General features: G+C 49.9%; 1 protein-coding gene across 5 annotated transcripts in view; it reads left to right on the top strand.

Annotated features, from left to right (window-relative positions):
- The window catches only part of Ryr1 (ryanodine receptor 1), a 134,319-nt gene that overhangs the window by 15,597 nt on the left and 106,302 nt on the right, over nt 1–12,420 (top strand). For all 5 annotated transcript variants that reach the window (XM_075986704.1, XM_075986732.1, XM_075986713.1 and 2 more), the window contains exons 12-23: nt 311–432; nt 795–990; nt 5,549–5,684; nt 5,764–5,859; nt 5,942–6,060; nt 6,846–6,979; nt 7,152–7,393; nt 8,189–8,381; nt 9,074–9,290; nt 10,320–10,424; nt 10,595–10,698; nt 11,530–11,613. In XM_075986704.1, coding sequence (XP_075842819.1) covers nt 311–432; nt 795–990; nt 5,549–5,684; nt 5,764–5,859; nt 5,942–6,060; nt 6,846–6,979; nt 7,152–7,393; nt 8,189–8,381; nt 9,074–9,290; nt 10,320–10,424; nt 10,595–10,698; nt 11,530–11,613 — 1,748 coding nt within the window. The remainder of the gene's footprint in view (nt 1–310; nt 433–794; nt 991–5,548; nt 5,685–5,763; nt 5,860–5,941; nt 6,061–6,845; nt 6,980–7,151; nt 7,394–8,188; nt 8,382–9,073; nt 9,291–10,319; nt 10,425–10,594; nt 10,699–11,529; nt 11,614–12,420) is intronic.

The raw sequence follows: 12,420 nt of genomic DNA on the forward strand, positions 1-12,420 counted from the left end.
AAAATCTTCCAAATAATAACAAGCTGAAAATAACATTCCTAAATTATTGGCTGGGTCTGGTGGTTCTCACCAGTTACCCTAGCGCTCAAGAGGCTGAGGTGGGTGGGGGGAGGGACGACTGTGAGTTTGAGTTTGAGGTCAGCTTGGACCACATAGTGAAACCCTGTTTCAAAATACCTAAAAGGGAAGGGCCAGGGCTGTAGCTCAGTTACACAAGGCTTGCCTAGCGTGCATGAAGCCCTAGGTTCCATCCCCAGCACCCTAAGGATCAGGTGTCAACCTTTCCTGACCTATGCGTGTGCACATCCAGGCCATGCTGCACCAGGAAGGTCACATGGATGATGCACTGTCACTGACCCGATGCCAGCAGGAGGAGTCCCAGGCTGCTCGCATGATACACAGCACGGCGGGCCTGTACAACCAGTTCATAAAGTAAGCCTGCCCACGTCTCCTAGATCCCCGCACACACGTGTGTACCTGAGAAATGTCACTATCCCTCTTCAGAGGTCCCTTCAGAGGCCTCCGCGCATCCGACCTGAACACCCATGACCTTTGACCTTACATTCTAACTTTCACGCTAGCACCAAGACTCTTGACTGGCTCTCTCCGGGCCTGACTACTTCCAAGATCCCTTGTGCCTGCTACTCAGGAGCCCATCCCATCCCAGCAATGTCATTGGTTCTGCCAAGGCCTTTCTTCTGTTTCTCTGTCCTCCAGAAAACCGAAGCCTGTGGGAGTCCAGCGTGGGATGGGGTGGTGCTAACAACCCTGCCTGAGCACTGTGTTCCCCACAGAGGTCTTGATAGCTTCAGTGGGAAGCCACGGGGCTCGGGGCCACCGGCTGGAACAGCACTGCCCATCGAGGGCGTCATCCTGAGCCTACAGGACCTCATCGGCTACTTCGAGCCGCCTTCGGAGGAGCTGCAGCATGAGGAGAAGCAGACCAAGCTCCGCAGCCTGCGCAACCGACAGAGCCTCTTCCAGGAGGAGGTGAAGCCAGGCGTGGAGGGTGGGGCCCGAGGGGCGGGGTTTGGGGGGTGGGGAGGGCGAGGAGCCGTACCATTCTCGGTGCCTGGGATTTAAGGAGGGGCGGGGTCTAGGGAGGAGCTCGAGAGAGGGCGGGACCTGTAGAATAGTGATGAGTTTGGCCTCAAGGAGGGGGGCGGGAATGAGGGGAGCAGGGGGCGTTGCCATGTGAAATTGAGGGTCTGGATTAGATAACGTGAGCTGGGGTTGGTTCAGAAGCTCCACAGATGGGGCTTTCTGCTTTTGCTTCTGTGTGTAGGATCCAGACCTGGGTGAGAGGGCAGAACTAGAGTGGGGTGTAGGATCAGGGACACAGGGTGATTTTGGTACATCTGGGAGGAGATTATTGGAGTGAGGGACTTGCCGTCTCTTAGAACAAGAAGGGAAGAGGTGTGGCGTGCTTCACCTGAGCTGAGATGCCTGGACTGAGGTCAGCACTCTGCCGCCTTTTCAGTCTTGGGGAATGTGTCTATTCTCAGGCGTAGCCTGGCCCCGCCTCCCTGATGAGGAAGAAGGAAGATCACAGTAACAATAGCAAAACTACCACCAGGGTGGGATTAGTACAGTGTAAGCCGGGAGCTTAGAGTTCAATACAGATAGGTGGGTTCAGTGAGAGACCCTGCCTCAAAAAATAAGGTGGGGGCTGGAGCGATGACTAGGTGTTTAAGAGCAGGTGCTGCTCTATCAGGACCCAAGTTCAGTGTCCAGAACCCATAGCCGGTGGCTCAAAAACACCTTAACTCCAGCTCCAGAGGGATCCGATGCCTCACCCCCTCACAGTACATAGATTTAAAAATGATAAAGTAAATCTTTATAAAAACAAACAGGACAGCTGAGTGTGATGATAAACACGTTTAATTCCAGTACTAGGAAGGCAGAAGCAGGAGGATCTCTGTAAATTCAAGGCCAGCCTTGTAAATTGAGACTGCCCAGACCCGAATAATCACACAGAAACTATATTAATTGCAACACTGTTTGACCTATTGGCTCAGGCTTCTTATTAACTAACTCTTACATCTTAAATTAATTTATTTCTATTAATCTGTGCATTGCAAGATTCTGGTAATGTTCTGGTGGTCAGGTGTCTTTCTCCTTTGCCAACTACATGGCGTCTCCCTGACTCCACCTACTCTCTGTTTAGATTTCCCACTAGGCTTTAATCTGCTAAGCCATTGGCCCAAACAGCTTTATTCATTGGCTAATAAAAGCAAAACATATACAGCAGGGCATCCTACATCACAGCCTGGTCTACATAGCAAGTTTCAGGCCAGCCAGACCTATGTAATAAGACCCTGCCCTTAAAACAAAACAAAAAACCAAGATGACAAGTCATCATAGAAGACCCCAGAAGTTGCCAGGTGATGGTGGCGCACATCTTTAATCCCAGCACTTGGGAGGCAGAGGCAGGATAATCTCTGAGTTTGACACTAGACTGGTCTACAAAGTGAGTTCCAGGACAGCCAGGGCTACACAGAAAAACTCTGTCTGGAAAACAAACAAGAAACCGAAAACAAAAACAAAAACCTCTTGAAGTTGACCTCTAGTCTCCACAGGAGCAAGAATGCACACCTGCACACACACACACACACACACACACACACACACACACACACACGTCTCAAAAGGCAAACAAAATTAATGACTTTCAGGTACCATCTGGAGCTCTCCTTTTTTCTTTCCTCAATACAGAGTTTCTCTGTGTTGATCTGTGCCTCTGCCTCCCAAGTGCTGGGTTTAAAGGTGTGAGCCGCCACCACCTGGCTCTATTTGTAATTTTTAAGCACAGGAAAGATAAGTTTTGTTCAGGTGTTAATATGATGCTGTCAGCTGTGAATTTAATATTTCTCAATAAAACACTATATCATGAATGTGTTTCTTTTTCTAGAAACATGAATAAAGCAAGGTTATACACTAACTTATTGACAAAAATATTGTATTCAGAAGTTGAGCACAACAGCTCATGCCCATAGTTTCCACTAGGTGGGAAGGTAAAGAAAGCCATTTGAGCCCAGGAGTTTGGGGCTAGCCTGGGCCACATAGTAAATATATTCTCTCTCTTCCTCTTGCTCTTGGCTGACCACAGGATGCCCTGTTCCTTCTGCTCTCACATCCCAGTTATTGGACAAGTGTGCACCATGTTCACCTTATGTGGTGCTGGGGACCCACCACATCCACACTAAACTCACATTATCAACCGAGCTACATCTCCAGCTACGACTCCATCTTTTTTAGTTTGGTTGTTCAAGACATAGCCCAGGCTGTGCTGAAACTCACTCTGTAGATCAGGCTGACTTCAAACTCACAGAGATCCGCCTACCTCTGTCTCCCAAGTGGTGGGATTAAAGGTGTGCACCTCCACTGCTGGTCTCATGACTCCATATTTTAAAGATTAAAAAAATAATTTATTTTCTGTTCATTGGTGTTTTACTGCATGTGTCTCTGTGTCAGAAACCCAGGAGCTAAAGTTATAGACAGGTGTGAGCACCCATGTTGGTGCTGGAAATTGAACCTGGGTCTTCTGGAAGAGCAGCCAGTTCTCATAACCATTGACCCATCTCTCCAGCCCTGAAAATAAACACTTTAAGGCAGGAGTGGCGACTCTCCGGGATTTGGGAGGCAGAGATAGAGGAATTGCCACAAGTTCAAATCCAGCCTGCCCCACATAGGAAGTACCAAGTCAAACCTGGTTTACACAAAAAGATCCTGTTTCAAAAATGATTATAATGAGTGAGGTGTGGCAGCTCACACCTGTGACACCAGCACTGGGGAGGCTGACATATGAGGATTGCCACCAGTTCCCGGACAGCCTGAACTACAGGATGAAGCCGTTTCAAATAGATAAACAAAACTACATCTATCCAGGCATTCCCATGCCTCCCCTGATCCAGGCATTCCCATGCCTCCCCTGCACTTGTGCCATGAGTGGTGATTCAGTTGTTGATAAGTCATTGTTCATATGATTTTACAGACCACTGCTGTGAGTAATAAGAATTAATTGTCTATGCTTTACTTACTTTTCTGCGTGTGTGTTAGAATTCACCAAAGGACCAAAGAGAGAGCTCAGCCAGTTAAAGCGCATGAGAAACCGAGTTAGGTTCTTAGAACCCACCTGATAAAAATGCCAGGCATGGTGGTAGGTCCTTGTAGTCCCAGCCCTGGGGAGGCAGAGACAGGCAGATCCCCAAGGCTTGATGGCTAGCCAGTATAGCCTCATTGGTGACCTTCAGACAAATGAGAAACCCTGTCTCAAAGGCGGTAGAAGTTGTTCTTTGGCCTCCATGAACACACACAGATGCATACATATTCATGGTCATCTACACACACACACACACACACACACACACACACACACTGCTCAGAATAGGGACTGGAGAGATGGCTCCATGGTTAAGGGCACATGCTGTCTTTCAGAGGACTTGGGTTCAGTTCCTAGCACCTACACAGCAGATTACAACTCTCTGTAACTCTAGTTCCAGGGGATCCAATTTCCTCTTCTGACTTCTGCAGGCACCAGGCATAGACATGGAACACACACATGCAATAGGCAAACCATTTATACAATATATAAACTTATAAAATTCAGAAGAGCTGGGCATGTTGGTGCACACCTTTAACATAAGAATTCTGATGATAGAGGCAGGTGGGTCTGTATAAGTTTGAGGTCAATTTGGTGAGTTCCAGGCCAGCCAAAGTTACAAAATGAGATCCTGTCTCCAAAAAATAAAAATAAATCACAGTAAAGAAAAAAAACCAACCATGAGCTGGAGAGATTGCTCAGCAGTTAGGAGCATTGCCTGCTCTTCCAAAGGTCTTGAGTTCAATTCCCAGCAACCACATGGTGGCTCACAACCATCTGTAATGAGGTTTGGTGCCCTCTTCTGGCCTGCAGGCATACACACAAACAGAATATTGTATACATAATAAATAAATAAATATAAAAAAAAGAAAAAAAAGCATTAAAATGTCAGAGGGGAGAGAGTAAAAAACAACCTCTTATTGGTAAGTGGTAAAAGTGAACTGGTCCAAACTGAAACCAAGAGTGGGGTGTCTGGAACCAAGTAAAATGGAGAAAAATACTGTAGATCATAGAAGAACAAATTCAGTCTTAATATTAATAAGGGCATATTATATTGGAGACTGAGGCACAGAGCCCAGGAACAGGTTTGATGAGTCAGGAAGGAGAGGAAGGAGACTGAATGGGGACACTGAACTGAAGTAGCTGGGTCACAATGGACGGTGGTGGCGTACACCTTTAATCCCTGCACTCGGGAGGGAGAGACAAGTGGATCTCTGTGAGTTTGAGGCCAGTCTGGTCTACAGAGTGAGTTTCAGGATAGGATCCAAAGCTACAGAGAAATCCTGTCTCAAAAAACCAAACCAAACCAAACAAACAAACAAAGAAACTGGGTTACCTCTGGGAACACAACCATTACCTAGTGCAGGAATATGATGTAGTAAGTCTAGAAAAGACAAAGTGTAGGTCTGGAACTCCTGCTGTGACCCCTTCATTTCTTCCCCCCAGGGGATGCTCTCTCTGGTCCTGAATTGCATTGACCGCCTCAATGTCTACACCACTGCAGCCCACTTTGCCGAATTTGCCGGGGAGGAGGCAGCTGAATCTTGGAAAGAGATTGTGAACCTGCTCTATGAACTCCTAGGTGAGGGGACTCAGAGCTGACTCCCCCAGGAGCACCCAGACCCCAGTTCTAACAGATCTCCCCCTTGTGCCCCCTACAGCCTCTCTGATCCGTGGCAATCGCACCAACTGTGCCCTCTTCTCCACAAACTTGGATTGGCTGGTTAGCAAGCTGGATCGCCTGGAGGCCTCATCTGGTAGGAGAACCCAGGAGAGGGGGATGGGAAGGGTGGGGAGGAAAGGCCATTCCCCGTCACCTCTCCCGTGGGTGCCTGGCAGGCATACTGGAGGTGCTGTACTGTGTCCTGATTGAGAGTCCAGAGGTTCTGAACATCATCCAGGAGAACCACATCAAGTCCATCATCTCCCTCCTGGACAAGCATGGGAGGAACCACAAGGTGGGTCCTTCAGCCCTGACCTCTCCCCTGCGGCCCCAGGACTCCTTCCTTTAACCTCGTCTTTTACTGAACTTTGTAATGCACTCCCATCCCAAGCCGAGGCTCTGAAATTCGTGGCTCTTCAGTGGATTCTGGGCCGCAGATCTACTTAGGTGAATCTCTGAAATGCACACTTTACAGTCACTGTGGGTGGCAGATGGACTTTACAGTTTGCTACAGGCCCTGTCAGTGCCCGCTGTACAATTTCAAACGAGTTTGTACCTTTACATCCCCACCTGGCCCATAAAGACCGAAGTTTAGAGCCCCTGCTAATCCAGAATCTCACCTTGACTCCTGAGGCTCTGTTTGATCTTCCACTCTGCCCTTTGACCCCTTCCTTCACTACCCCTGTCTCTAATTTCTTGCACTTAATGATGCCTTATATCAACCCACGAGGACCACACCAGCCTCCTGCCCCACCTTCCTCTTTGATCTCCGATCTTCCTCTCCTCACCCTCTCAAGCAGGATCTTCATGTTCTAGCTGGAGCTATCATACACTAGCCTTGCCTTCTGCCTTTCTTCTGCGGTCTTCCCAGAGCCTCCCCACTCTGGTTCCCTCCCTCTCCTTTGTAATTTTCAGTTTTCAGACAGGGTCTCACTCACTGTGTGCCCTGGCTGTCCAGGAACTCACTGTGTAGACCAGGCTGGCCTCGAACTCACGAAGGTCTATTTGTCTGTGCCTCACCATGTGCGCCACCATGCCTGGCTAGCCTCACTCCCCTTGACCTCTGAACTTGACTTCCAGGTCCTAGATGTGCTGTGCTCACTGTGTGTGTGCAATGGCGTGGCCGTGCGCTCTAACCAAGATCTCATTACTGAGAACTTGCTCCCGGGCCGAGAACTTCTCCTGCAGACAAACCTCATCAACTACGTCACCAGGTGGGTCTCTTAACCTTAGCCTTGACCCCCAGTCCTGACTGCAGGCTTGAACCCAGGTCCTCTGCTGGAGCAGCCAGTGTTCTTAGCTATCACTTCAGTCCCTCTATCCTTTGAGTCTCTCTGTCTCTCTTTCCTTCCCCACATCTGGGTCTCCTCTCCGTCTCTCCTGCAGCATCCGCCCCAACATCTTTGTGGGCAGAGCAGAGGGCTCCACGCAGTACGGCAAATGGTACTTTGAGGTGATGGTGGACGAGGTGGCTCCATTTCTGACAGCGCAGGCCACTCACCTGCGGGTGGGCTGGGCCCTCAGCGAGGGCTACAGCCCTTACCCTGGAGGCGGCGAGGGCTGGGGCGGCAATGGGGTCGGTGATGACCTCTATTCCTATGGCTTTGACGGGCTGCATCTCTGGACAGGTATCTATACCTCCTAGGGGATTCTCATACCCGATCACTAGCCCCAGAATTCCCAAGATCCTGGTGACACACCTTGGGGTTTAAGTGCCTGCATGGTCTACAGAGCAAATTCCAGGACAGCCAGGGCTGTTTGTCTCAAAAACCCAACAACAACAACAATAGAAATAATAAAAAGAATCCTGACTTCCAGAAGAGGAAAACTTTTGACCCCTATCCTCTCATTTGACCCTAACCCTAGAACTTTCAGAATTCTGGCCTTTACCTCTTTCCTCTTAGCCTCAAAATTCTGACACCACAGGGGGAATCCCAGGAGACTGCCCTGATTTATGACCTCTGACCTTTGATTTATGATCTCAATGTTTCCAGAATTCGAACTCTGGGAAGACTAAGATCTTATCGTATATGTCCTAGGAACCCTGACATCAGCTCTTAATTTTAGGACTACCCACGAGCACATTTGCTCCTACAGATTTTATTTTTTTAATTAATTAATTAATTAATTTTTTAAATATTTATTTATTTATTATGGATACAATATTTTGTTTGCATATATGCCTGCCAGAAGAGGACACCAGACCTCATTACAGATGGTTGTGAGCCACCATGTGGTTGCTGGGAATCGAACTCGGGTCCTTTGGAAGAGCACACAATGCTCTTAACCGCTGAGCCATCTCTCCAGCCCCCAGATTCTAATACCAAGTCCCCACAGGACCCCTTAACAGCCACCCCGTGTCCCAGCGAAACTGCTTTCATGGAACCTTCGACCCTTGACCCTTTTCTGATGACTGGTTGTAGGGCATGTGGCACGCCCCGTGACTTCTCCAGGACAGCACCTGCTGGCCCCGGAGGACGTGGTCAGCTGCTGCCTGGACCTCAGTGTGCCGTCCATCTCCTTCCGTATCAATGGCTGCCCCGTGCAGGGCGTCTTCGAATCCTTCAACCTGGACGGGCTGTTCTTCCCTGTCGTGAGCTTCTCAGCTGGCATCAAGTGAGAACCCGGCCCTGTCCCCCGGTGCGGCCCAGCACTGGGAACGCACTTTACTTGGCTTCTCCAATCAAAAGGCAGGGACAGAGCAGCCAGCTTCGTGCTGACTGATGGTCAGAACCCCTACATGAAGGTCTCCGTGACCTCAGTGTGACCCCAGTGATCTCCGATTCCCGTATCCTCCCAGGGACCTCCAAGTAACCCTAGAATTTCACAATAACTTTATAAAGACTCCAGATTGTCACGGTGACGTCTCAATGACCCAGGGCCCTTCTAGTAAACCGCCCCCTCAATGACCTCAGACTTTTCCAGTGACTTTAGGATTTGATCGTGGTCTAAGATCCCGTTTGACATCCCAGTGGCCTCAGAGTGCCAGCAATGAACTAATAAGCTCAGACTTGCCCAGTGGCTCCCCCATCACCACATACTCCAAAGAACCTTCACAGACCCAGAACTTTCCAGGCACCCTCAGCTCTCTGAATTCCCAGTCAATGGGAATCCTGTTTATTTTGTAATTATAGTGGAATTTAAATGACTCCTAAACGACCTCTGTGGTCCTAGGGAGACCCAAGACAGCTCAGGGCCTGCACATTCTCCTAGAGCGCTCCACTGACCCCAGTGTTGCTCCCACATTCCCCACTAACTGCAAGCTCTCCCCTTCGTCCCCCCTCATGATGCCCGTTCTCCTCTCCCAGAGTGCGATTCCTCCTTGGTGGCCGCCATGGTGAGTTCAAGTTCCTGCCCCCACCCGGCTATGCTCCATGCCATGAAGCTGTGCTCCCTCGGGAGCGACTCCATCTCCAACCCATCAAAGAGTACCGCCGGGAAGGACCCCGGGGACCCCACCTAGTGGGTCCCGGTCGCTGCCTCTCACACTTGGACTTTGTGCCCTGCCCCGTGGACACCATCCAGGTATGGCCTGCTCTACAAGGGTATTCTTTCTTCTAGACAGTTATTTAAAGAATTATTTATTTGACTGGGCGGTGGTGGCCACCAGGACTTTAATCCCAGCACTCAGGAGGCAGAGGCAGGCAGATCTCTGTGAGTTTGAGGCCAGCCTGTCTACAAGAACTAGTTCCAGGACAGGCTCCAAAGCTACAGAGAAACCTTGTCTTGAAAAACCAAATATGTGTATGTGTATATATATATGCGTGTGTGTATGTGTGTGTGTGTGTATTTGTTTTAGGTTTCTATTATTGTAATAAAACATTAACTGAAAGCAACTTGGGAATTAAAGAGTTTATTTTAGCTTACACTTCTACACCATAGTGAGGGAATTCAGGGCAAGACTTCAAGGCAAGAACTTGGAGGCAGGAACTCAGTGGTAAAGCCACGACCTAGAATCCCCCAGTGAGGGGCTGGGGCATGGCTCAGTGGTAGAGCCCCTGCCTAGAATCCCCCAGTGAGGGGCTGGGGTGTGAGGGGCTGGGGGTGTGAGGGGCTGGGGGTGTGAGGGGCTGGGGGTGTGAGGGACTGGGGTTGTGAGGGGTTGGGTGTGTGGCTCATCAGTATAGAGTAACTGCCTGGTGTCTGAAGCACTGGGTTTCAGTCTCACCAGTGTGTGTAGAACTCTTGATAAGATTCTCATCGCTGTCTTTATAGAGAGAAGGAAATAGCTGCTCGTTCCGCAGTGTTTTCTGGCTGATCTGACTCTAGCTCTGGCTGGGTGGTACTGGAAGTTCAATGGACTGGAGTAGCCCAAACTCTGCCTTCAACAGGCTCCCCATGCACGGGGGCACATGGCTGTCCCCCAGGTGCCCCTTAACTTTGATGGTGCTACATCCTTGCTCCTCTGGACATTACTTTTCTAATCAAGGCGTGGCACGGGAACAGGGCTTTGGAGTAGCACTGCTGGGGAGGAGTGAGCTAGGACTCACATTATTGGGAAAAGAGGTCCAGTGGAGGTGCAATAGGATCTCACAAATGTCCCCCTACCCCCAGATCGTCTTGCCTCCTCACCTGGAGCGGATTCGGGAGAAGCTGGCAGAGAACATTCATGAACTCTGGGCACTGACCCGCATTGAACAGGGATGGACCTATGGTCCGGTGAGCCTAGCCCCTGAGAGGGACGAGCGAGAATGGTCGGGAGGATCAGTCCCTGGGACTTGAGGGTACCAAGGAGTCTTTGGGCTACAAGTGTCAGAAGATCAATGGGGCAGCATCTAGGAGTAGGGGGATGAAGTGGAGCCCAAAGATTGACCCCAGTGTTTCTCTAGGTTCGAGATGACAACAAGAGGCTGCATCCATGCCTTGTGGATTTCCACAGCTTACCAGAACCCGAGCGGAATTACAACTTACAGATGTCAGGGGAGACACTCAAGTGAGAGGGCTCAGGGGAGCAGAGTGTGGGAATGACTGATGGCCAGGAGGGGACATGGAGCCAGGGGGCCTGGGGTGTGGGTCAGTGCTGGGGTGCTTGCCTGGAATCCACCAGTGCAGGGCTGGGGGTGTGCTCTTTTGGCATGCATACGGTCCTGGACTACATCTGTGGTACAGCCTAAATACATAATTAAAAATGAGGGGGCTGGAGAGATGCTCAGTTAGTAGAGGGCTTGCGGCACAAGCATGAGGCCCTGAGCTTAGATCTCCCATATAAAAAGCCACGAGTGGTACCAGCCTTGGGGAGGAGCCTGGCAGCTCAATGACCGGCCTGTGGAGAGATCTTGACTCCAAAAATAAGGTAGAGAATGGGTGGAAGACATCTGACGTCGACCTGTGGCCTCTACACACACACGTGTACCCATGTGTGCTCATGCAAGGGTGTGCACCGACGGGATCACAGAGAAGGGAAGGAGAAAGGCAGGTGTGGTGATGTGTGGTCCGTCGTCCCAGATCCTTGAGAGGCTGAGCCTTGAGGATGTAGACTAGCCCGGTGACTCTGTAAGACACTTGCACAAGCAGTGGGAGGGGAGGCGGGAAGACACAGCGAAGGACAGATAGACATGGAAAGGGACAGAGAAAGATGCAGTCAGGAAAATCTGACTCTAGCCAAAGAGATGTAGAGATGAAGAAATGCAGGGAGACAGAAGACAGTGAGACCCAAAGAGAGGGAATTCAGTCACCACAGCAGTCAAAGAAAGACCCAGAGAGAGACAGGAGATGAAGCAGGAAGCTCTGTGGGCTATGACCTTTTGTTCATTCCCCTGCTTAGGACTCTGCTGGCCCTGGGCTGTCATGTGGGCATGGCTGATGAGAAGGCTGAAGACAACCTGAAGAAGACAAAACTCCCCAAGACGTGAGTGTGGGTGGGCCTGTCTGGGGAAAGGATTCACGGGGAGGTCTAAAGAGACCACAGAGCCATGTGGTGGGGTAAGGTCATAGGGTTCAAGGGTTAGGGTGCAGTCTGTAGGATCAGGGGTCAGGGTCAGAAGTAAGTTGAGGATGAAAAATTAGGAGTTCCAGAAAGAGACTGAACCAGGAAGGCAGGGTCAGGAGCGGCCCTGAGAAATCTAAGGTGGAGTCCAAGGTCAGAGGTAGAAGGCAAGAGCCTGAGGTTGCTGGAACTATGAGTAGTCAGTCCTGGGATGGTGTGTGAAAGAATAGAAATCCTGAGTTCAAAGGTCAAGGATTTCAAAGCCAGGTGTTTAAGAGTGATTGGTCAGGCTGGGCGGTGGTGGCACACGCCTTTAATCCCAGCACTCAGGAAGCAGAGGCAGGCGGATCTCTATGAGTTTGAGGCCAGCCTGGTCTACAAGAGCTAGTTCCCGACAGTGAGGGCTGTCACACAGAGGAACCCTGTCTTGAAAAACAAAATGAAACCAAAACAAAACAAGTGATTGTTAAGAGTAAGAAACCCCAAAGCTAGATGTGAGAAGCCACAAAGTGTGGTATCAGGGTCAAAGGAAAAATTCCCAAATCTGGGTGCCATGGTGAACACTTACCATCCCAGATTTCTGGGCTGAGACAGAGCATCTGTGAGTTTGGGGTCATCTGATCTATATAGTGAGACCCCGTCTTCAAAAAGAAATCACAGACTCCCAAAAGGAGCAAAGATAAAACTCCCTGTGTCAAGATAAGGAAATCTTGCTGGTTCAGAGCGCTG

The sequence above is a fragment of the Microtus pennsylvanicus genome, chromosome 1, assembly GCF_037038515.1.
Source record: "Microtus pennsylvanicus isolate mMicPen1 chromosome 1, mMicPen1.hap1, whole genome shotgun sequence".
Classification (NCBI taxonomy): Eukaryota; Metazoa; Chordata; class Mammalia; order Rodentia; family Cricetidae; genus Microtus; species Microtus pennsylvanicus.